This window comes from Antedon mediterranea, chromosome 7 (assembly GCF_964355755.1).
Source record: "Antedon mediterranea chromosome 7, ecAntMedi1.1, whole genome shotgun sequence".
NCBI lineage: Eukaryota > Metazoa > Echinodermata > Crinoidea > Comatulida > Antedonidae > Antedon > Antedon mediterranea.
In genome coordinates, this window is record NC_092676.1 from 7,500,373 (window position 1) to 7,526,504 (window position 26,132).

The 26,132-nt window shown below is 35.5% G+C and overlaps 4 protein-coding genes across 4 annotated transcripts; all 4 read right to left on the reverse strand.

Annotated features, from left to right (window-relative positions):
• Positions 1-290: 290 nt before the first annotated feature.
• LOC140055371 (uncharacterized) lies at positions 291-1,294 on the reverse strand. The gene is made up of 2 exons (XM_072100708.1): positions 1,206-1,294; positions 291-642 (listed from the first exon to the last, which is right to left on the reverse strand). The coding sequence occupies exons 1-2, from the start codon at positions 1,292-1,294 to the stop codon at positions 291-293; spliced, it is 441 nt and encodes a 146-aa protein (XP_071956809.1).
• Positions 1,295-1,477: 183 nt separating this feature from the next.
• LOC140055372 (uncharacterized) lies at positions 1,478-1,942 on the reverse strand. Its single transcript, XM_072100709.1, has one exon. It carries the CDS (start codon positions 1,940-1,942, stop codon positions 1,478-1,480), a length of 465 nt encoding a protein of 154 aa, XP_071956810.1.
• Positions 1,943-3,989, reverse strand: LOC140055373 (uncharacterized). Its single transcript, XM_072100710.1, has 3 exons — positions 3,698-3,989; positions 2,105-3,394; positions 1,943-2,019 (listed from the first exon to the last, which is right to left on the reverse strand). Exons 1-3 carry the CDS (start codon positions 3,987-3,989, stop codon positions 1,943-1,945), a joined length of 1,659 nt encoding a protein of 552 aa, XP_071956811.1.
• Positions 3,990-7,755: 3,766 nt separating this feature from the next.
• Positions 7,756-16,660, reverse strand: LOC140055075 (uncharacterized). The gene is made up of 2 exons (XM_072100273.1): positions 15,943-16,660; positions 7,756-8,010 (listed from the first exon to the last, which is right to left on the reverse strand). Exons 1-2 carry the CDS (start codon positions 16,213-16,215, stop codon positions 7,834-7,836), a joined length of 450 nt encoding a protein of 149 aa, XP_071956374.1. The 5' UTR covers positions 16,216-16,660; the 3' UTR covers positions 7,756-7,833.
• Between the last annotated feature and the right edge of the window lie 9,472 nt (positions 16,661-26,132).

The following is a 26,132-nucleotide window of genomic DNA, read 5'->3' on the forward strand; positions in this document are numbered from 1 at the left end:
TCTGCAGTGCTTGTGTATACTTCCACGACAACTGCCAGCGGCCATGAATTCCGTGGAGTTAACTCATTCACAACGATTACAACGTCACCGACCTTGAGGTTTCCATGCTTGTGATGCCATTTGCGCCTTTCCTGTAGAGAGGGCAGGTACTCTAGTTTCCATCTACGCCATAATAAGTCGGCCATGTACTGAACTTGCCGCCAGCGCTTGTTTGCATGAGCATAATCTCGCGTAAGTGTTGCTGGTGGTAGTTGAGAACCTGTGCGTAACAGCAATAGGTGATTCGGAGTCTATGGCTCGCTATCCTTCGGATCATCAGACACCTTTGTAAGTGGTCGATTATTGATAATGTTTTCTACCCCACAAAACAGGGTTTTTAATCCTTCCTCCAATATTTGTTCCTGTATTAATCCACTTAAAACTTTACGTACTGTTCGAATACACCTTTCCCACACTCCGCCGAAATGAGAGGCTAGAGGAGGGTTAAATATCCACACAATATGTCGTTGCAGGAGGTATTGGTGAATTTGGTCTTGATTCCACAGTTCAATTGCAGCCTTTAACTCCTTATTCCCCATAACAAAATTTCCTCCATTGTCAGAGCGAATCTCTACTGGAGTTCCTCTTCTGGCAATAAATCTCCTTAAAGCGTTAATAAACGAAGTAGTGTCCAAGGAACACTTGACCTTCCTTGTCTCACGTAAAATGGACCGAAACAGTCCACTCCAATGGTGGTGTAGATTTAACGCGATCAGCTGGTAGATCGGACATCTTTTGTTGCATTACTGGCCCTGTATTCTTACGGCACTTCACACATCGGCGAACAACTGACTTCAAATTTACTCTTCCACCGATCGGCCAGAATCGTTGACGTATCGCGGCCAGTGTATGCTCTACGCCGGAATGTCCGGAAATAGCATGATAGTGTCGTAGGATAAGTAAGGTTACATGGTGATTCTTTGGAAGGATAATTTGATGTTTTGCTGCATCACTAATTTCAGATCTTTTCAATCTACCACCTACTCGCATCAAACCGTTCCTTACAATTGGATCTAGCTTTATGAGAGAGCTATCCTTCTTGACTTGTTGATTGGTTTGGAGATGGTTAACTTCAGAGTGAAGTGCTTGATTTTGTATGTATCTGAATATTACTGTCTCAGCGTTTTTACACTCATCAACGGATATGAAACTGTTAATGTTGGTACCTTTGTTCTTTACTCTGCTTCGCCATTGTAGTATCCAAGCAAAAACCTTTATCAACTTGGTCCAACTTGAAAGCGGTTGATGAGGTCATTTATTCTGTCGTCATCTAATTTAACGGTTACAGCGTTTACAGTTTTTACTTCTGGATCTTCTACGATAGTATTAAAGTCGGTAGGCATTTGAGGCCATTAACTTTCATCTTCCATCAAGAAACTGGGACCAGTGAACCACATTTCACTTGTTGTCATATCCTCTGCAGACATTCCGCGTGAGGCTAGATCGGCTGGATTTGAGCGGAACTGACGTGTCGCCACTGTTCCTTAGTTGTTTGGTTAAGGATTGCTGTCACTCTATTCCCAACGAATGTCTTGGATCTCGTTTCTTCATTGTTCAAATATCTCAACACGCATGTGCTGTCTGTCCAACAAACTGTTCTATCGATTTTTATTTCATGCAGCTCTTCTCGAATGATTCTGTCAAGGCGACTTGCCAGGATAGCTGATTGTAGTTCCAATCTAGGAATTGTCTGGGTCTTGACCGGAGCAAGTCTTGACTTCGCAGTCACAAGGGTCCCGCATACGTTTCCACACTCGTCCTTCTGGTAAAGGTAGGATGGAGCTCTGTAGCTCGTGGATGATGCATCTCCAAAATGATGCAACTCTCTATACGTGACGTTGCCGAAATCTGACGGTTTGTAGCAACGTCTGAACTCTGAAGTTCCTTTAACCATTCGTGCCATCTAATCTGCAGTTCTACTGGAATAGCTTCGTCCCATTTGCATCCAATCAAACACAGTTCTCGGAGTAGCAGCTTTGCCTTTAATATGAATAATATGAATGGTGTTATTAGTCCTAGAGGGTCGTAGACGGATGCTACTACAGACAAAATTCCCTTCTTGTACTGGGTTGCTTCTTTGGAGAAATAACGTATCCAAGTGCATCTTGTTTTACAAACCAGTGTACTCCAAGTGCTCTTTGTTGTTCCCCTCCAAACAATGATGTTGAAGCATTCTGTTCACTGTCTGTGAGCGTGGATACAAGTTGGTTGGAGTTTGAGACCCACTTGGTCAAGTTGACTCCACGAGTCAGCAAATTCTTTAATTCCTTAGCAAGCCCAATGGCTAGTGTCTCTTCGCTGTCTACGGATTTGAGACAGTCGTCTACGTAAAAGTTGTTGTTGACTACGTTAGTTACAACAGGATCGAAATCATCCGCATGGTCTTTGGCAACCTTCCGGAGAGCAAAATAGGAACTAGGTGAAGACTTTCCTCCGAAAAGATGTACAACCATCTGGTACTCTTGTGGGTTCATATTCAGATTGCCGTCTTCCCACCATAAGTATGATAGGTAGTGACTATCAGTCTCTCCAACCTTTACTTGGTAGAACATCTTTTCGATGTCCACTGCAAAGGCGATGGGTCCCAGACGAAAGCGCAGTAGTACACCGACGAATGTGTTTGTAAGATCAGGACCTTGGTAAAGTTTATCATTTAAGCAAACACCTTGATACTTAGCTGACCCATCGAACACTACTCGAACCTTTTCTGGTTTTTGTGGGTTCAACACCGGATGGTGCGGCAAATACCATCTAGGTTGGTCTTTCTGCAACGCCTCTTCTGCGTAGCTCTTTAACAACAGGTCGTTCATAAAATCTGTGTACTTCGTGTGAAGTGTACTCTCCTTGATCAGCCTAGATTTTAGAAGATTGAGTCTTTTCAGCGCCACAGCCTTGTTGTTTGGAAATTCCTCAGGTGGGCTTTTCCATGGCATCGATACTTGGTAATGGCCGTTTTTTAATTTAGTCGATTCTTGCATCATCTGTAGTGCTTGAAGGTCGTTCCGAGACATAACTGTCTTCTCAGTTGGGATATCATTGAACTCAATGTTACAAAGTTGCTTAAACTGCTCTTCCAGTGGTTCTGCACGGATAAAATTGCAGTTGAAGTCAACGGACCATTCACAACCCAACCAAGAGCTGTTCGTGTGGCGTATGGCCCACATAGCTGGTTTCACTTCATATGGTTGGTGTAGTTCTGGTAGGTCTCCCCCAATCAGCAAATCAACATTTGCATCAATGGTATCTATGTTTACCCCTTCCAGGTGCACCCAATTCTTAATATCATCTTTCGTGGCAATTGCACTTTTTGAGACTGGAAATTTTGGTTTTGTGTGAACGTTTGGTGCTGCAAAGACTGCATCACCATTCAGGGTTAAAATTTCTAATGAGATGGTTGCATTCCGATGATGATTGACCGTTTACTGTTGTTAATTTTAACTGGACTCTCTTGCCTTTCGCATTTAATTTGTAAGCCAGGGCGTCTGTGCAGAAGGTTGCAGTTGATCCATTGTCCAGAAATGCGTACGTTTTGATTGTCTTTCTGGTTCCTGGGCACCTTACTTTAACAGGTACTACAGCTAAACCTACTCGTGCCGCATTTCCGTAACTGCCATTGATGACTTTGAATTATTGAGTTGAGTGGTGATTGCACTACTACTTTGGTCTGGAGTTGGAACTGCTGCTGTATGTGCAGTCGCATTAGCATCAGCTCTAACAGGTCGTTTTGGAGTATGAAGGAAGCCCGAATGTTTCAGGGTACACTTTTTGCAAAAACTGTTCTTCGGGCACCAAGAAACAAAATGTCCATGCGTTAAACAGTTCCGACAGAGTTGCTCATTGCACATCAGGCACTTGATACCATTTCTTGTGGTTGTTGTGGTCGATGCGGTGAAGGACTTTTTAACTTCTAATGTGTTGGTCAGAGTAATGAAGCTTGGGTCATTTCGCATTTTGGCTTCCGACCGTATAAAATCACAAAAGAATCGAAATGGTGGAAAAGACACTTGATGAGTCGCCTTGTAATTAGATCCCTTCTTGACCCAACTTTCTCTTAGGTTGGGTGGCAGCTTTTGTATAATGTGACTTATACCTTGAGACGAATCCAGACTCGCAAGACCTGGATATTTCCCTGTCTCCTTTACGTGGAGAACTTCCAACAGTAAATGACTTAATTGAAGCAGCTTTTCCAAGATTAAACCTTGAGAATTCCTGTAGTCGCTTAGTAATGCTTAGCTCAACTGCCTCTGGGGCACCATAAGTTTCATCGAGTAAAGTCCAAATGTGTCGTAAGGCTTCACTAGGGTTTTCTATATAAACTGCATGTAGAGGACCAACTAGTGCTCTTGATTTATCGCCAAGACATTTCATTACAATATTTACCTCTTGGTTCACCGGCGGAACATGCAAATCTTTGATTGTATTGGAAAGCGTGATTTTCCAAGCACGGTATGAGGCTGGAGTATCATCAAACTGCCGGAGTCTGGTACTTAATCATTCCTTTCGAAATAGTACATTACCAATTTCTGTCATAACTATTTGAGTTTGGTCGGGCTGCTTGGTTGGTACTTCATCTCTGTATAGCAGTGGAGGTGCAATCAGTTCGAATTCTGGTGCTTGATCGAGGTTTGGTAGAGGTGAAGTGAATTTCATTAGTGGTGGCGGTGAAGCTGGCTTGTAATCAGATACTTGATTCAACAATTTTGGTGGTAATTGGTCAAGGTTTGGTAGAGGTGAAGCAAATTTCATCAGTGGTGGTGTTGAAGCTGGCTTGTAATCTTTAATGTGGGTAAATAATGGTGGTGGTGATATTGGCTTGTATTCAGGTACAGTACTTGGTTCAGCAATGGTGATGGTAATTGTTCAAGGTATTCTGGTAATTGGTTCAACGATGGTGATGGTAATTGTTCAACGTCGAGGTGTGATGAAGATTGAATTGGTTCAGCAGGTTCCATACTAAACTATTCACTCATCACATCGCTGACATCATCGCACACGCTGTAAGTGCCGAAATCATAATCATCATCTTCAGATGATTGCAAATAGGAGTCTGCTCTTGCCTGACAAACTGCCTCATGTTCTTCTGCATTTAACAGTTGAACGTCTGCCTCAGCTATAGCTTTGATTCTTAATAGAGAAACTTTCTTCTTAGCAAATTCAACACGTGCCTTTGCCATGGCCAAATCAGCTCTCGCACGAGCATGGCTTATGCTCACATGACTACCACTCCTGCTCACTGACGATCCCGCTTGTGACATCGTATTCTTGCAAGTTTCCACTCACATAGATTTAAAACTTAAAATGTGACCTCCAGTCACGTGTAAAAGGCAAATAACAGAAACTTGTAAACAAACAAACAAACAACAAGGTGACTGCTCACTTTCGGAGAAAACGACACAGTAACCTCGGTAACATGAGAAGCAAGAAAGGTAATTAAAAAATAAAGTATGGGACGCCAAATGCGTCGTACTGTACTCAAGCTGTAACACTGACCGTATACATTCAAATTCATATCTGTTTTTTGTTTATAGTGTATGCTGACCTTGGACGTTGCACATTAGTTTTGTTTGAAAATTGTGAAGCGCTTTTTATTATATCCGTTGCGAATCACCTATTTTCGGAGTGTTAAAAATTGAATAGAATATGAATGAAAAAAAACGTGTTTAAATTTATAAATTATACACCTGCACAAAATGTAGGCCTTAGTAACCCATACAATGTGAATGCATTTGTCGCTTTTATGCGTTCCAGTAAAATCATCTTACGTCACAGTACGTACACAATTTACTTTTATGTTAAAGTCGTCACATGTGGTAGGCCTACTTATGTCACGCTGTGTATCAAGATTTTGCCTATATGATAAATAATACATAACCCGTTCTTCAGTTAAAATAGATAATCATATTTATTTGTTGATCAATTATATATTACTAGATGGCACGCTCGCTTCTATTTGGACTCATTTAAACAAACTGTTCTCAAATTGTGTTTTGTATGTAACATTAAGGGTTGAGGGATGGGGGAAGAAGATATATTCTTATCCACTCAGTAACGAAATATTGTTTTTAATGTTTTAAAGGCCTATAAATAATATACCACTAAATACAGTAAAACATTTACGATTTAATACTTTGTTAAAACTCTGACTGTCATAGTCGATTGAAATAGTAAAGTACATGTAACGATACACCACTACGACGTTTATATATTTTTTAATTATTAATTAATACAAACGTTGAGAAGCAACTGTCAGTAATAAAGTTTATTTATTTGTATATTATATGTTTATAATCTAACAGTAGGGGCCTCTCACATTAATAAAGTTTATTTGTATATTTGTGTATATTATATCTAACAGTACCAACACTCGCAGTAAGAAATTTGCGATTCAAATTGCGATCAAAAGTGGTTAATAAATACCTTAACAGTATTGTACAGCATTGCAATACTATTTATGTTTATTCTTCAAGGGCCCATAAATCTACCTACTTGCGTTAAACCATGTAGGTAAATCTATACCTCTATGGTTAAACCAAATAATTTGGAATGTTCCATTCATCACAAATCAATACATTTGTAAAAACGTATATTAAATCTATCAAAATTGTACTTTTTTAAGAAAAGCGGCCGGTCTTCAACATTATGATGATGTACTCGAGCTGTTCAACCGGTTGTCAACCATTAAAACCAATTATCGTAGGAGGAGATACGTAAATGCGAAGCGTCCTCGTATTATTGTGTGCGGGTATTTCCAAGATTGACATCCATTAGACAGTGTGTACTACGATCGGAAAACACCCCTATTTTTTGCCAATTATTGAACCTCAATTCGTTTTAATTGTCAATAAATAATTATCTAACTTAACATCAAAAGTGTTATGGTTTTCATTACAGTAGGTGTTCAAAATCAGTATCGACATTATGTACCGATTTATATCGTGTAAACATGCTAGAAGTTACGCGCGATTTACCTAATGTTGCCCTTACGTAAATTTATATATAGATAATTTCCTTCTTCTACGATAATTTTTTCAATATCTGAATACTGGTTGAACAGCTCGACGAGTACAGCATCATAATGTTGAAGACAGGCCGATTTTCTTTAAAAAAATACTATTTTGATAAATTTAATATACGTTTATACAAATGTATTGATTTGTGATGAATGGAACATTCCAACATAATTATTTGGTTTAACACAAGTACCTGTAGGTACATTATGGGCCCTTGGGAAATAAACCTAAAACCTTTAGATTAGTATTGCAAATTTCTTATTGTAATGTGGGTATATAAACACATGTAAACGTATTACTGTGAGTGTGGGTTGACTACATAAATCATCGTGTGTATTTATTCGTTTCTGTAAACGACAACATATTATAGTCCTGCGGTACGTACATTTGAAATTGAACAAGTTTTTACGCTGAAATTATGACTGTGTATTCGAGAACCATTTAGGTACTATTTAGACTAAAAAGCTTTTAAATTAGCTTTAGATCGTTTGTTTATTTAATGGGAACATCTTCGTCGTTTGACATAATTGACACTACAGTAGGTTTATAAAATCAAAATATATATAACATTTTATATATAATTAAAAAAATACAAATAAATGTTACTGTTTGAATGTGAATTAAATTTAGGCGTAGCTACCTCTTATTCAATCTGATTCAAATGAAAGGAATCTATTTAAAAATTATAGATATATATATTAATACAGGGTCATTGACCAACATTTTGAAAATACAGAATAAATTCACATCAACATTGAATCCTTTTTTTTGTAAAAAAAATGTATTATTTTCCAAAACAAGCATCGTCACTGTCATAATCATCACTTTTATTTGAGTCATCTTTTTCTTTATCTTTTTCATTTTCTGTATCGGATGGTATTGCATTTTTCTTATCGCTAAGTTCTTCTGATGAAACACTTTCCTCATCACTCCACTCCTCAGATTCGGTCTCTGATTGATTCTGAGAAAGATTAATATTACATCATTGATGACGATGATATTATGACGTTTAAGATAATACCTTTTCTATACACAATGTGTTGTTTCAACAATATTTGAAATATATATAACTGTGTATTATGGCTTACAACAAGTTGTTGCAAAGCAATATATGCGCACATATAGCGATATTATCGCATAATTATTGAATTTTAAAAAGTCAATATTTTGGGCATTTTTCGAAAAATTCCATGTAGTACAGTAAGGGATTTTTTCAGAAAATGGCAAAATTTCGACCCTTTTATTTTTACGACAAAACTGTGTATTATGGCTCTATATAGTTGTTGCAAAACAATATATGCGCACATATAGCGATATTATTGCATAATTATTGAATTTTAAAAAGTCGATATTTGTACTATAGTAAGGGATTTTTTCAGAAAATGGCAAAATATCTACCCTATTAATTTTCGACAAAAATGTGTATGCTCTATAAGTTGTTGCAAAACAATATATGCGCACATATAGCAATATTATCGCATAATTGTAATATAATGATATACTTTTATAATTAAGAAATCAACCTTTGTATTAGGTTTCAAATATGTTCACGAACTTGGCCCAGAAAGTCCAGAGGAGAGTTTGTCCAGATGTTTTTAATGTCCATTTAGTTTATAATAGAATCCCTAAAGAAAACACTTAGCTTAACTTTGTGACCTCTCCCATTGTTAAACCAGGAGAGATCGACACTATTTAAGTACAGATTTGACAGTTTCATCCATCATACACACTTAAAACTAAAGGTGCAATAAAAGGTGCAAACCTATAAAAGGGTGCTAATTTGCACCTTTTTCTCATAAAATGGTGCAGAGTTCATAAAAGGTTTATTTTTGCACCTTTTATATCGAAAAATGCAGACAAGTATAAAAGGGTGCAGAACTGCACTGCAAAGGCCCAAGTAGGCCATGGTGACTGTGTGACAAATAAGACCTATTAGATTAATGAACGCTTCTTGATATGTTTAACTTAGGGCTTCTAAAAGCTTAAAAGGTGATGATAAGGACAATTTTTTTAGAATGACATTATTGTGGTAAGTTAAAACAAAAATAAGAAAGATTAATAATAATATAGATAGGTTTGTGGGGACAGCTATCGGAATTCGAACAAATCTTTTTTTTACGGAACATTAGAAAGTCGCTGGCTTGTAACTGAAAATTAAAGTTTAATACCTTTAACATGATAAATTCAAAGGTTCAACTGGGCACCCTATAAGGTTTAACATCAGTTAAAAGGTGCATAATAGCACCTTTTTGTACAATTTTCGTACCGTATGCGCACGCAAGATGTCTGTAAACAATTGTTAAAATATTGAATTTCAGCCGGTTATTTACTCTGGTTTGCTTAAGTCTAGAATAAGTAAACTTTTCTTTCATATTTAACAATATTAATAGAATATCTAATATCATAATGTAGGCATCTGTTCTAAATTTATTTGAAACAGGAATTGAACAATAATTTTAAGCGCGTGCGGTTGTTAAACATGCAGTTTGAATTGAGGAGTTTGCGCCCAAAAAATCAGGCTATAAAATTAAACTAGGCCTAGCTCCCACACCTCTCCAGTGTAGGATAGCTGTTAAAAGTAAGTAACGAAGCTTTATAGGCATGTAGTTTGGTTGTTTTTATTAGATTAATTATTGTATAGGCCTATAAGCCTAGGCTAGGCCTAAAACTTAAAAATGATAGCTAAATAAATAAATATGGCTAGCTAGAGGCCTCCTACCTAGCCTATCTAGTAGGCGGCCTCTATTATTAGGCCTAGGCTAGGTTAAGCCTAAAGTAGGCAGTCTAGAGGCCTACTTAGCCTACAGTAGCCTTTCGGGCGGGGGCTAGTCCTAAACCAGGCCTAAAAGCAGTCCTAGGCCTAGCTAGCCGGCTAGGCCTATAATTAATAATAGGCCTAGCTAGGCAGGCCAGGGGCCTAGTTATTAATATTAGTTATTACAGTAGCTGGGTATTATTAGGCCTAGGCTATATTAAATTCTTATACACATTATCATTATTTTTAATTATAGTTACAGCCTACATGATGTCATTGTCATGGAGGGATAAAATAAGTTTAAAACATGAAAGAGCACCTCTGCTCTAATCAGCAGCAATAAAGATGTTCAGAAAAGGAGAAAGAAATGTGACCACATGTACTGTAATACTCTAGTATATAGGGCCTACTATACTACGAGCTGCGGAAAGGGAGAGGAACATACTTTAAAGTATGTGAAACATGTGGTCAAGGTAATTTGACTTTAAAAATCAGAACATTGTCAATAATGTATTGTATGATGTTGTCATATTAATGATAATATTAATATAATAGTTTCCCTTCCTATTTCATGCTTTTTAGGAAAGTACATAATCAGGTGAAAATGTTCGGAAAAGGTGAACCAGACATCAAGAACACTGTTTCAGATATATGGGGATAAGAAGAGAATACTGCCAAAGATGTCATCATTAGATAATTTTAACAATAGGCCTATTGTTGGTTTGAGAAGAGATGGCCACACTCTATTTAAGGTGCAGAGACTGGTAATTGCCATCCATTAATTCAGCAGTTGAATTGAATAATGTAATGTTTTAAAGTTGAATAAAATTATACAAAGCTTAATCAATATTTTTTGTATTTTAGTGATTTTTATTTGTGCACCTTTTTAACAGAAATTTGAATCTTAGAGGAGCATTATTGAACCTTTTATTAGGGTGTAAAGTTGCACCTTTATTTAGAGGTTGAATTTTGCTCCTTTGGGGAGCTGCTATTGTTGCATTTAGTTTGCACCTTTTAGGGTAGAAAATTACACCTTATATGGTGCAAATGTGAACTCCAAAGGAGCATTATAGCACCCTTTATCAGGGTTCAAAATTGCACCTTCCGTCAAAGGTGCAGTTGTGCACCTTAAAGGGAGCTGCTATTGTTGCATCGGTTTGCACCTTTTTAGGTAGAGATTTGCACCTTTTTTTTTTAGTGTGTAGAAATACCTTATTATACCGTTAATCACTTCTACGTTCTTACGGAAACTACCCCCCACCATACCCATACCAACAGTCAAACAATTACTACCCTAGCCACGAGCAGGATTTTTAAAAAGGGGACTAGATGCCGCCTATAATCTGGCCCCCATACAAAATACGACAATTTGAAGGCAAAATACTTAGGGAATTCAGATAAGATTGATTTGTTACTTAACGACAGAAATTACGTTAAAGGAAATTTACCAGACGGTAGAAATATTTTAACTTTATTTGACAGTGGTTCAACTAGAACTATAATCTCACAATCGTACGTTAATTCCTCACTTTATTTATCGCGTCTAAAGCCAGTTAAAGTGAACACAACTAAATTTCGATTAGGTAACGGTGACTTCTTAATATGCCAACCACTTAGTGCAATTCGAATTATTTATCCAAGGACACAAATTTAAAATTTCAGCGTTAATCGTTAAAAATTTGACAGGTATTGACCTGATACTTGGAACCGAAACATTGTCTGAACTCGACGGTACTTTAAATTTTAAAGAAAATACATTTCGCATTAGACCAAAGATTTTTAGCTTTCGTCCAGTACACAAGATTTTTCTTAAACCCGGTGATACTAAAACAGTTAAATTAAAAGGAAGGGTTCCCGCCATTGTACGTAATTCTGATGTTGTTCTACATGCAACTACCCATATTTCAAAACTTTGTCCATCAGATATGTTAGTAAAATTACATAGAGGAGAAAATTGATATCACTAACAACACAAACAGAAACGTATTCCTTAATACACATCAACCTATTGCGAGCCTTCACTTAACCAACCTTGTAACAGTTACTAACTACCTACCAATTGATAGAATAAAAAGTTAACCAATGACAATGCAAACAAGTACCCGCACTTGGAACGTACAGACCCATTGCTATCTCTAACTGAGGAAGAAATAATTAGAAAACAAGTTGATTTAACAGACAGCGTTTTAACACATAGAGAAAAAGAAGATTTGTATAAAACCATACAACAAAACAGAAATGCATTTTCACTATATGGTGAACTATCTAGCTGCCCAAACTTCAAAGCTGACATACACCTCTCTAATGACGAACCATTTTTTATTCGACCATACTTCGCGACAGACAAAGACAAACATATTATTGAGACCGAATTGAACAAATTAGTCAAACTAGGAATCTTAGCAGTAGGACACCAATCGTATACTTCCCCCGTCCTTCTTGTTTCAAAGAAAAATTCAAAAGATAAAAGAGTCGTCACAGACTTTCGCTATCTAAATTCTAGGATAAAACGTATTAATCACCCATTCCCATTATTAGCCGAAACTTTGAAAACAATAGGTAACGCTAATGCACAGATTCTTAGCGTAATTGATTTGAAATCAGCATTTCACTGTGTACCATTAGCCGAACATGCCCAACAATATACAGGTATAGCTTCATATCATGGTGGAAAACATTATTATTATAAGAGATTAGCACAAGGATTAAACGTTTCGCCAGGTATATTTCAAGCAAAGATTGACGAAATTTTAAATGAAATCCCAAATTCTAGAGAATTCTGTATCGCCCATCACGATGATATTATTTTATTTAGCCAAGACAAATTTGCTCATAAGCAGCACCTCGTTTCCGTTTTACAAGCCCTACAATTAAATGGTTTTAGAATTTGTCCAAAGAAATGTAAGTTATTTAAGAATAAAGTGCAATATATGGGACACACCATCCTGATTAATTTCTTCAGGACACGCATGTATCACACCATTAGGCGACAGGTGTGCAGCTATCCGAAATTTGCCAGTACCACGAACCCATAAAGAAACTAAACGATTTATTGGTGCAGTAAATTATGTATCCCATTTTTTCCCTCAAATACAATCAATTTTACGTCCGTTACATACACTCGCAAGTAAACGCAAAAAATTTGTTTGGTCTACTGAACACCAGAAAGCATTTAACGAAATTAAACAATTAATGGTTAAACCACTAACTCTTCAAATGCCTAGAAAAGAAGGTAGATTTACACTATAGCGACACTTCAAGAACCGCAACAGGTTCATATTTAACACAAACAGTAAACGGTAAAGAACACATAATAGGTTATTATTCCAAAATCTTACCACTGTCAACGATATAGCGTCACAGAATTAGAGTTATTCGGACTTTACATTAATGTTTCAGCATTTCGACACTTACTAAAGGGTTGCGAATTTGATGCATTCGTAGACCACTCAGCAATTGTACACATTTGGAATTCAAAAGATCAGCCATGTACACCCCGTTTACAGAAACTAATATTACGATTGTCCGGATACATTTTCCAAATTGGTTATAAGAAAGGAACTGAATTAGTTTTAGCAGATTTTCTCTCCCGAGCCCCTCGTGACGACGATTCCGAAATTGATCAAGTTGTACCCATTGCATTTAATATTACAGAGACTGAATCTCTTAACCCGATCACAAACACATCTACTAAGACCAGTAACAAGGTCTTACTCTAAGAAAATGGGAATAAATATACCTGACCTACATAAATCCAAACCCAAACAAACGCCTGTCATTAATCAAAATCCAGTGACAACAAACACGCGACCAACACCTCAACCTACCGGTACACCACAGATAAGCACGAGACAACAAACAAACGCACATCGATCACCGCCTATCATAACGCTACCTATCGTAACACCACCCCCAATAATACGTAATGTAAACATTCGACAACCTCCAGAGGAACGACTAGTAGACAAAAATAAGCAAAGCAAAGATACTACACATCGAAACGTACCAGTTGAATTGTATACATCGGCCAAACCACTAGTACCAAACATAACTTTAAATCAGCACACATCCCAAAACAACAAGACTTAGATAGATTAATGGAAGCTATTCAAAGAAAGATAATTAGAGATTATAACCTCCCAGTAGATGTTAAACAATTACGTGTTGAACAAGAAACTTCACAATTTTTTAAGCCAGTTTACGATTATTTAGCTCATGATATCTGTCCATCTGATAAGAAAGCAGCTCGTGCAGTTCAGAATAAGTCAGAGCAGTACATATTGTGCAACGGTTTACTATTCCGTTTATTTTTCCAAGATAAAGGTGGAGAAATTGTATTGCAATTAGCTGTTCCTGAAAACTTAGCAGAGACTATTATTTCTCAGTATCACGACAATGTGTTAAGTAGCCACCAAGGTACGATGCGTACTTACCTTACTATTAGGAAATTATTTTACATGCCCCTTATGTTCGAGAAAGTCAACAATTATACTCAAGCGTGTCTTAGATGTCAACAATTTCGTCCCAAAACCGATAAATTACGTCCTTTACATGATCGAGTACCTGCAACTTACCGTCCCTTTCATACACTCAGTCTAGATTTTAAGAGTATGCCAACATCACCTTCAGGTTTTAAACATATGGTAAAATGTGATGAAATTACTAGATTTTTGATTTGTGTACCCTTGAAATCCATTGATGCCGAAACAATTTGTGGAGCACTAATTCAAAAGGTAATCAATATTTTTGGACCCCCATCTCGTCTTATTTCAGATGCAGCAACCTCCCTTACAGGAAAATTATTAACACTATTATGTAACACCCTTAATATTGATAGGAAAATCATCAGCGTCCACAATCACGGTAGTTTACAAGTTGAACGTCATATCCGCACCGTATCGGACCTGTTAAAGGTCAACCTTAACCAATTCGGAACAGATTGGGTTAGATTTGTATCAACAACATGTTATGCTTATAACTCGTTTTCATCCCCACATCTTGGAAACCACTCCCCTTACGAATTAGTTTTTGGCCGCCAACCTCCAAGTTTGACCTCATTAGCATTTAACCCTATTTCAGGATTGTCTCATTCCTATGAAGAAAACTTTGAACATCTCAAGAAGAAATTTCAAAACATTTCACAGACAATGCTACAATTACAGCGAACACAACAAAACGTCCACAACTGAAAAATTTCCCAACGCTTAGAAAAAAGTCCAATTTACTCAGTAGGACAACTCGTATACAAGCCAACATCATCATCACTAACGGCAAATTCAAAGAAAATCGCCGCAGAATGGGTCGGACCATTAGTAATTCATGAAGTACTAGACAGAACATCCTAGCGACGATTAAAGGAGAAATACTTCGCGACGTATGCAATTATAACAGACTGAAACCTTGTTTTATGAGAATACCCAAAGAACGCAAAAATTTTACACATCTCCAAAAACTTAAACTGTTGAATGAACCCACTGATGATAATAATGAGAAAATCCAAAACACCATTAATGTAGTAAATGACGAAACCAATGTTGAATTTGTCGACGAATTTAAGGACCCGTTTCCTCGAATTACTACAGTCAACATTGTCGCTATTGCCATGACCACACTTTGTTTTTTAAATTACATAACAAAATGTACAAACATTCATGCCAGGATATTAGCGGGATACGCGTACAGCAACTTTCAATTGTCGACGTCTTTCATAAAATACAACATGTTTTAAATTACGCCAGGTACAAGCAAAACAAGTTACATTCAATTTAAATATTGCGGGGAAGGGGAATACAGTACCCAGCCACGGTCATGGTAATTTGGTTATATTTTTTTCCTGATTTACAATTTCACAATACTTTCGTATGTATTATATTATTTTGATAACATTTTTGTTAAATTTAATAACTAGGCTAGAATTAGATCATACATAAATATATGTGTACAATAAAAGAAGACCCACTAAAAATCTATCTGCGCGATGCGCTAAGTGACATGAGCAACGGAAAGCGTTCAACTAAGTACGATTAAACACTGAAACAAACCGCCAAAACGTTTAAATATGTGGACAATACAGATACACACATGACCACACCATATGGAAAGAATATATTGTTTACGATACAAAAAAAAATCATGTACCTTTGCTCCGCAGTGACATTTGGTGGCCAAGAATTTGTCTCCTACCACTAACTCTTTTGCTTTAGTCGCCATCTCTCCATCCGTGTTGTTGTTTATATAACAACAAGGAACAACGCCACTATTTTCACCCTTGCCTCCTTCAATCACACTCCCTACGAGGAATGTCACATCCAAACCTCGCTTTTTTCGTTCTTTGAACATTTCGACAACACACAACTTGCAATTCGAAAAACTAGTCGTTTTCGCAGTATCAGAAATCGCTGTTGATTCCATTGTAACCTGGATTTAAAGCTCGGGAATATACAGAAATAATAACACAGAAACTACGGGAAATTAAAGAACAAAGTGTGGTTTATTTTTCACTGAATCATCTCACGAGGTTTTACCAGTAGGAGAGACCCGCGAATAATTACAGTATGACACGTCAAAGGTGCATTACATATGAGGGGATAACTTAACAATCGCGTATGCATAAAAGTCTAAATATGTACAGTATATATGTTGTCCGCAAACACCACCCAATAATGTATAAGCCAATGACAAGCTCTGAACTTGACAAGTTCTCATAAATAGTAACAAAGTAGCTGTTTGTGAATAAATAAAGGCTCAACATTTATGTAAACGTTATTGGACGAATGCAAATTGTTTTACAGCACTTTTTTGGTGTATATAACAAAATCTGAACTTTCCTTCCGGTACACTATGCAATTTACTTACATTAATTTTAACAACATACCTTTCAATATTTCTATTAAAGTTCTTCATAGTAGAGGCGCTTTCTTGATAATTGCGTAGTTATTATAGTAATACATTTTGGGATGAACAACTTGTCGCATTGGCTATACACGATAAGGAAATGAGAAAACGAATCTGTATCTAGTACTTAAAGAATGAGTGCTTTGATGCATACAACATACGGTTTACGGTAATTGGAACAACATTATCGTTTTCAGACCTCATATCACTTTCATGAAGTGTATCATTGTAACTATCGTATTAACATCTTTCGCGTCTACGTGCAAGTTAGAACTAATACATAACAGAAACTTATAAATTTCCTTATTTATTTGATTAAAACATTTTTAAGACTTAAATGTGTATTCTCCCTCTGACTAATTCCAAACAAAATAAAAAATAAAAGATTTCGACTAAAGCGGCCGTCACAAAGAATTAGTCGAAAATATAATTTAGAAATCATTTAACTGAAATACTGACCTTTTTTTGTTACAAAAAAAAACTGTGTCTTCCAGCCAAAGTTGTTGATTAAAACATATCTTAGAATGTAACGCGCTTATTTGGATACTCTGTATACATAATTATAAATATTCCTGGTAATCTGTGTGAAAACACTTTCTCAATCGTGACGAGTTGCAACATTCCGATCCTAATTAGCATTATGCGCAACGAATACTTGTGGTTTGGAATCTGTGTTTACTTTCGCTAACGGCGATCTTGCAGAAAAATGTAATCAAATGAATTGACATGATAATTTCATAAAAATGTTGTCTTGGGCTCGAATGTCTATTTCAAGTGAATAACTTTAATATTACTTTGATAGGGCCAATTTAAATTTAGAAACGTTTACCTTCATTTTATTGTGTTTCAAGGGACAATACATTGTAAAATAAATTTGATATACCCGTGTAGCAGTTGCAGACAAGTTTGTTTACTTACAGGAACCATTTCGGAAGTAATAAACGTTTCAAGTTATCTCTTGTCCGTTCCGAGAATTTTACGCTATCTATTTTAATGTATCTAATTTAATGCAAATATTCGTACATATTGATAAGTGAGCACTTGTAATGTTTTGATACTAAAGCATCACTACTTGACTGTCTACTAGAGGGTTCACTTGCGCACCCTATAGTGGATGTACTTGAATAGTCTTCGAAAACATGACCAACGCCTCTGGGAATAGAGACCTAGTTGACATGTATGCATAATTATGAGTAATTGGTATTAATCATAAGAACATTATATGCAAATATTAATGTAATTGTAAAGTACAGTATACGTACAATATACATATTATATTATCTGAACGTTACAAACAGGAAGAAACCGTTAGTTGGGGTCATAAATTGACGGTCTACACATAAACCACTTCTAACGTCCTGACGTGAATAGAGTTCACGTCGGCTGTTGAAATTTATTGTTGCTGACCACCAACTTGTTATCAACGCGTACGAATTTTGGCAACAATCATGTGTTTACTAATCTGTCAAATCTTAAAATCCACTTAATAAATTCCGATACCGATTCTCAGCATGGGATTACTGGACTTCAATAAAATATTTGATCAACTTTTTGGGCCATATTTTACGGGAACAGGCTGACAGCACCAAATACCTTTTGACGCCAATTTAAACAAGAATATTTCTTACAAAAAACGCTGCTCGCTTATTGTTATTGCTAAGGTCAAGTCTGGGGGTCACTTCATCACGCCTAGATACTTCAAGTATCCTATTACAAACAAAAACTTCAATGGACTGTTTTGATAATAATTCAATGATTATCTGACAGCGAATTATATCATGGGACTCATAAATACCAGAATGCTTTGGGATTTGTCGTTAGACTCTTTTCTCAGCCGTTTTTGGATTCAACAGGTGGTACCAATAAATTATAGTGGAGTTTCCATTTTAACAAAAATGTCAAAGTGTAGTACTATAAAGCTGCTTGATTTCATCTAATGAATGAGTCATCTCGTGTGACGTAGCGGGCTAGAGCAGCAGCGTGAAAATACATTTTATTAGGTGGAAACTTGCTATTTGATTTTTCATTTTTTTGGTGTTTTTAAGTTTTAAAAATACTTCAACATTAATGTGCATGCAATTAAGGTTTATACATGAATATTATATAAAGCTATTTCTTTTACTTTTTAAAAATAGACAGATTAAAAGAGTTTTAATAATATTCATAAATCTAGGCTGAATTCATAACCACACATTCCTCACCCAAACATGCTTTCATCTTTACCCTGACAACCCATGATAGAGAAGGGCGCAGGTAGCCCTACCTCACTAGAAAAACTTAATTTAACTTAATCATTTACTTTTTTCCATTTCAAATTTATTGTAAGTTGCTTAAAAATATAAATAAAGTAATTAATTAATTTCAAGGCACTTATACAGTGAATAAGAGATTTCGCTTCCACAGTGCAATTCTATTGTGTACAGTGACCTTTGGTTGAACTAAGGTAATTGATTTGGTAGGTAAGTACAGTAAGCCTTTGGCTGATTTGTTCATTTGATACTTTTTACTTTTATTAAGCAAATCAGAAAGGGTAATACTTTATTATTTAATTTTCATGTTGTAAAAACTACTGCTTTTTTTAAAATTTTAAAACATTGAACAAGGACTGGATTAAAAACTATTTCTAACCAATAAGATTACCGGATGATAGTCAAACAAACAATGAAGGAAACTAACAGGAAAGTAAAACGACCCGTAGGAAGACCAAAAAATAACTGGATGAATCAAATAAAGAAAGACTTACAAGGACTAGTAGACACTAACACAATAACAAACCATCCTGCCATAAACAGAAAAAAATGGAAACAAATTGTGGAAAGCGTAATGTCGGAAGACGGAACACGTTAACAACAACAACAACAAAAAACCAATAAGAAACTTCACGACGGACCGTTCTGATGCTAGAAAATGATTGCCTATTTAATGGTGGCTTAATTGCATCTCAACTAGGCTAGCCTAGTATTTTTACTTATATTTCATTACTATGCCTATATTTTGTTTTATAATTAATTTGTTTGTGCAGTAGGCCTAGTCGTTTTGTTATGCTGAGTTGAGGCCTGCTATATGTCTCAATCTTACATGGCATGGAACATATCAAAAGATGTGAATTTGTTCATTTAACATCTGCATGTAAGCCAAAGTATATTAGTTGATGAAAATCTCACAGGTGAATAAATATTAATCCAAAGTATAAACTGTCTCTAGTCTATAGGCCTACACAATTTTATATATTCCGTAAAGTTCACTATCCATCACAACTTCTGGGCTGGTTAATTGCATATCTTGAACATGCCATTATTTGATATGGCCAATTTTCAATCCCGCAAAAATAGAATGAACATAGATTGTAAGATATTTACCAGTATTTAACCCAGTAAAACCTGATTTTTGTGGTTATTGATAAATCATTCAGTAAAGTAATTATAAACACATTTCAGGAAATTTAATGCAACGTTTTGATGTGTGTTGTTTCGTACGTTCACTCAAGCACAAAAACATTAAATTAAACTATGGCATTGACAACACATACACGAAACGGTACAGTAACAATTGAGCCTACATCAAAGTTATAGTATTCATAAGTGCGCACCTGTAATGTTTCGATACTAAAGCATCACTATTTGAATGCCTAGACATGAACGTGGGGGTAACTGTTTTCGATGCTCACTAAAACATATCAATGTTAAATCAATATTACGTTATATAGGGGGTCTCTGTTTTCGAGAAAAACTAATCTGTCAAATCTTAAAAGCCATTTAATAAATTCAGATACCAATTCTCTGCATATGATTAACGAACTTCAATAAATATTGGATCAACTTTTTGAGCCATATTTTACGGCAACAGATTGACAGCACCAAATGTTAAGCTTACTCACTGTTATACACAATTGTACAACCTACATGCCTCATTCTAATTAGTTTGTACAGGTGGGATATGTAACTCAACTGATAATACAGGAAGAACAATACTGATAACAACTGTTTCATCTTGCCTACTGGCACCATTTAGACATAACACGCAACATAAAAATAAATGACAATAATAATATGTCCACTGCACTGAATAATGTTGATAACAGTATCCGAACAGATTTAGTGGGGTCTGTGTTGTCGACAAAAACCTCTAAAACAGACACCCCTTACATTAATGTAATAAGGTATTTTTAGAAAAGTAGCAACTCTAACCGTTTAAGCCCAAAAATTATTGCTGTCCGCAAGAATAATTCTTCGACGCCCCACACTTGCATTGACCTAATTATCGAAAAGACTTTTGCTTTATTAAACAAAAAGTTTTATGTCTGAATTTTGTTACAAACCCTTTCAACATTTGTAATTTCCGCATACATACCATTTATAATAATTATATACATTCATTTTTTATTTGTCATCGCAAGATTTAAAATTATTCTTCTGTGCCTGTGGTGTTCGCCGAATTGTACGCAAACTTTTTAAACGAATTTATGAAATTTAACAGAGGTTTACTATCGATACAGAACAATAACACAGGCTGACATTTCGACCCAACTCAATATCAATCACAACTCTTCAACTTACAATTCCAAACACATATATCACAAAATTCACCCAAATGACTTACGAAAGCATCCTACATTGACTAACCTCTCGACCCACAACCGCTAGGTGCAAACTTCTCAATTTGAAACTGCCCTTTCATTTTCCCACGTCCCCCCACCCACTATTCTCAAACGATCTCCGACATTGCATTGGTATCGACAACATAATGTTGAACATATTATAACTATTTATAATATAAACAAAGAATTATATAGCGAAACCATAATTTAAAATACGAATTTATAAACTTTTTTAGGCTAAATGTATGAAGATTGAACGAATACTCACAATCAAAACGTTAACATTATGACTTTACAATTTGAAACAATGTTCAAAACTAACATGTTCAAAATTGCAGATGCAATTAACATAGATGCTTAAAACATTGTAAAAACCCGTTTGCAATTAACATTCAAATAACAATTTCTGAACTTCCACATGAATGTTTGAATATGACATTTCAACATTGTTAATAACGTTAACATGATCATTCAATAACATTTTGCAATGTTCACATTACGTCTAATTGCGGTATTGTTGTTTTCGCAACATATAAACTTCATACACAAAAAAGCATTCACAGTTAGCTAGACATTAAAACAGTTTTCGAAGTCCCTGTTTCCGACAGTTCATGCACATTAATAAATAAGATAAAACTATGACAAAACAAATACTTAAATTTTACATGCGGGTGGTTAGATGATGACGTCATACTATTAGACAGTTATTACTGGAGCGACTGTGCAGTTGGTGGAATATACCCATTGATAATTCCTTGAATGTGATGCACGCTGCCCATCCTTTTGTGTTCAAATACAAAATGTTACTTTTCACATTTCCAAGTCACTTTTCATCATTTTCATGTCATATCCAGCTTGTCTAAATTTCCCACAGCTCCGGTTACAACAAAACGTCAATTTCCATGATACTTTGATCAGTTTATATTGATAACATTAACGCGTAATCGTACAAAGGTTGGGTGTCACGAAACCTAAGACCACGAAAGCTAAGACCCCCCTAAGACCTAAGATCACGAAAGCTAAGACCCAAATTGTTAACTTTAATTTATTGACATATCCAATGTTATTCCCCAAATCATACAAGTACAAAACGGTTCCGGTTGTTTACCAATATTATTTATTTAAAAATCCAGACGATAATAATGGCGTCCATGTACAATCATTTTACAAATTGTGGTCAACTATATATCTCAGCACAAAAAGTAGATAGTCCTAGACCTTTACCCACCCAAAGTCCACTTCTTTTAAGAACAATTATTCTTAATAATGTTAATTATCAAAGCCCATACTAAAGCACTACTAATACATTGTAACTATACTGCCATGCATGTTTTCTAACCTATAAAATATCCTAGTACTGCATTAGACATTGAAATAATAAGATATTCATTACCCTATACTCTCTTAAATTCATCGATTGAACTTTGCCCTATTCGTATTTGAATCAAGTTTTGTAGACATGACAAATGTGTATCTTATGTAAGTTCATGTTGTAAAAAATTATGCTTTTTTAAAACTTTACAACAGAAAAGGGACTGTATTTCCAACCAATAAGAAACTTCGCGACGGTCGTCCTGATGCTAGAAAATGATTGCCTAATTTTTAGTGGCTTGATTGTACCTGAACCAGGTTAACCTACTATTTCTACTATTTTGCTACTATGCCTATGTTAGGTTTCATAATTAATTTTGTGCACAATCTAGTCGTCTTGTTATGCTGATTTGAGGCCTATTATATGCCTCAATCTTACAGGACATGGACCATATCAAAAGCTGTGAATTTCTTCATTAAAAACCTCCATGTAGGCCTAGGCCTAAACATATTTGTTAATAGTAGGCCTACAACTTAATTTCATTAAAAAAATTACGATCAAATATTCAGGGGCAACACTTCATGGAAATCTTACAAGTGAACAAATATTAATCCAAAGTATAAACTGTATTTCTCTACAGGCGTAGACAAACATCTTCTCTTAAAGAAAATGAACCAAAAAGAAGAACGAATTAAATAAATAATCTACATTCACTGGGAAAAAACCCAGGAAATCTCACAATAGGATTTGTAAAAGTGGTGAAAAATAAGGCCTATATCGAGAAGTATTAAGTGAATTGAGACGTGCGTACACGACGAAAACAAATGGATTATTATGCTCGGAAACGCTTGGTTATTCAGCAAAGTTGACAACCATGTATAACATCGTGCGTTAAGCTTATGATCAATTTATTTTCGTACCGTTCAACATTTCCAATTTCCACAAACATAACTTTCTTTATATTCATTCATTTCGTAATTGTCATTGACAGATTTAGATATATAGTATGTCTAAGTTCCTGAAATATTCATTGTAATATGCCACGTTATATATTTATAAACTTACAGTAAATTTCTCTCGTCCCTAACGGATTGTCGGAAGACTTTTTTGTGCAATATAACAGATCTGTCAACTTCCGAGACACATACTGACATATTCCTCAAAATTAATTATCGATTACAATTTATGGGACTCTTACAAACACATTTTGCAGAATTAACCCACATTACTAATGCCACCGTCCTACTTTAACTAACCTTTCGCGGCCACACCTCGACAGAACCCGTCATGTTTTAAACAAGCAGATCAATCTTATTTTGGTGGACATACATAATTATGTACATATGTCATAATATTTAATTTTTAGAATGACCTGCATTTACGATCATATGATGTGGATTTCTATAACAACAACAATCAGATTCAACACGCACAAACAAAGCCATAGCTAATTTACATCATACATAAAGAAAATTCCGTTTAGCTATTATTGTTATTGATAATGTGATGAATTGGATTAATTGAGTATTGAGGGCGCTGCGTAGTCATTCTGTATTGGAATACAGGTGACACTGTGTGATAAAAGACCGTGCGTAAGCAGTTTTGTTCATTGTGTTTCAGGCTCTCGCTATGTTACTACAGTTTTGTTTGAGAGTTTGTTTAAGCTCTTGCTATGTTCTTATTTTGTAAGTACTAAGCTTAACTTGTATATGTATAAGCAACTGATTTACCATGTTAACTATAATCATGCTTACAATTAATGAAACTTGCATTTACAATTTATCTTAGTTTTGCTCGATCGGAAGTATAATAATCAGGAGTTGTTATCTTGTTATCACGAGTTGATGCTGTGTCATACGTTGGTGTTGTATAACTTGAGGTACTATCATATTGTGATTGTTTGTTGTTGGATTGGTGTTGTGAATTATTACATTATTACTTATTGTTATAATTGACTTTTAGATACAGTGATTGTTATTTGTTATCTTTACATGGCTTGAATCTTGAATCTTGAATTTCTGTATTTGAAATGATTCAGGCGCGCTATGTAATTATTTGACGCTGAAGTAGCCTACAATACGAAACTAATAAATCGGACTGAAGGAACGAAACCAAGTGTATTCTCCTCTTTATTTGTTCGGAACCACGACAATAATAACTTCCATTTCTGTATAAACATTTTCATTAAGCAATGCTGTTTGAATATATATATATATATATTTGGTTTCTGCTTTTTAAATTAGATAGCTACAGTATAATCATTATAATCAGTGCCTCACCAAAAATGTTTTGAGGCATCGCAATATTAAATACTATCGTATACTATATAGATACGGTTCTACAGTCTACACATTATCCTGTGATACAGTATGTCCTACAAAAAGACCACATCACTACGGACATAACATTAGTAAATTAGCCTTCTCATACGGAAACTGTACTATAAAAGGCAGATAACATATTTAATGTTATTTCATAAATACTATACTTAACATGAATGGCTAAATTATTGTAGAACTGAAATGCTGACAAAGCCATATTGTACAATGGACTGTCTAAAATATTATTTAACTCTTCCCATAGGTCTACTAAGGAAATTGAATTAAAAACGTTTATTCTAATTATCTAACATACCCTTGCCTTATGTAGTCTAGAAATCAAATAATGTATTTAATAATTAAATTTAATTAAATGAACCATGTTTCCGTTTAGGCATTACTTACAATACCTAAAATGATGTTTGTGGATCAGTTAGGCTACTAGGCCTATAAATTAAATTTTGCAAGTAACTTGTCATTATTCTTTTGTATTTCTAACAGATTAATTTATTTACTTTATATTATTATCATTAGGGCCCTATCTAAGATGTTTGCGTTGGACTGCCTATTCATTACCACGCAATTGCGCCGAATACCGCATATTCCATAGCCATTGTGTAACATTTTTGCATGTTCAAACCATGGAGTCTTACTCCATGTTCTAACAAAGTGATGAATGTGTCGAATATCGCTTAAGCTTGGTTCCCACTAGAACGTAACGCAAGGACGTAAACGCAACGCAAGCGTTTTCACCAATGACAAGCGAAGTTATAGACAGTTAGCAATCACAAGCGAATAAGCCATCGCTTGTGATTGGTCAATTCACTTGCGTTGCGTTACGTCCTTGCGTTGCGTCACTAGTGGGAACTACGCTTTATCACCAAATTACGCGGTAAATACTCGTCACACGAAAATGATTGACGAATGCATTAATTGGTTACAACCTTTAATTATTATTGAGTAAAATTTTTTATGGACACTTCAAAACTATTCATTTGAAATATCTTTACATAGTTACCACCACAATAATGGACATCCGCTTTTTTCTTAGACAATGACCGTGTAAAAAGAAGCCTACCTTTTCTACAATCGCGGTTTCCTCGACGCGAAACATACCGGTTCGTGTGACGAGTGACGAACTTTTACTCTGCCTGCTGCTGTATGAAAATGGCAAACTCCGGTGGTGCCTATGCCTTATCGAAAAAAA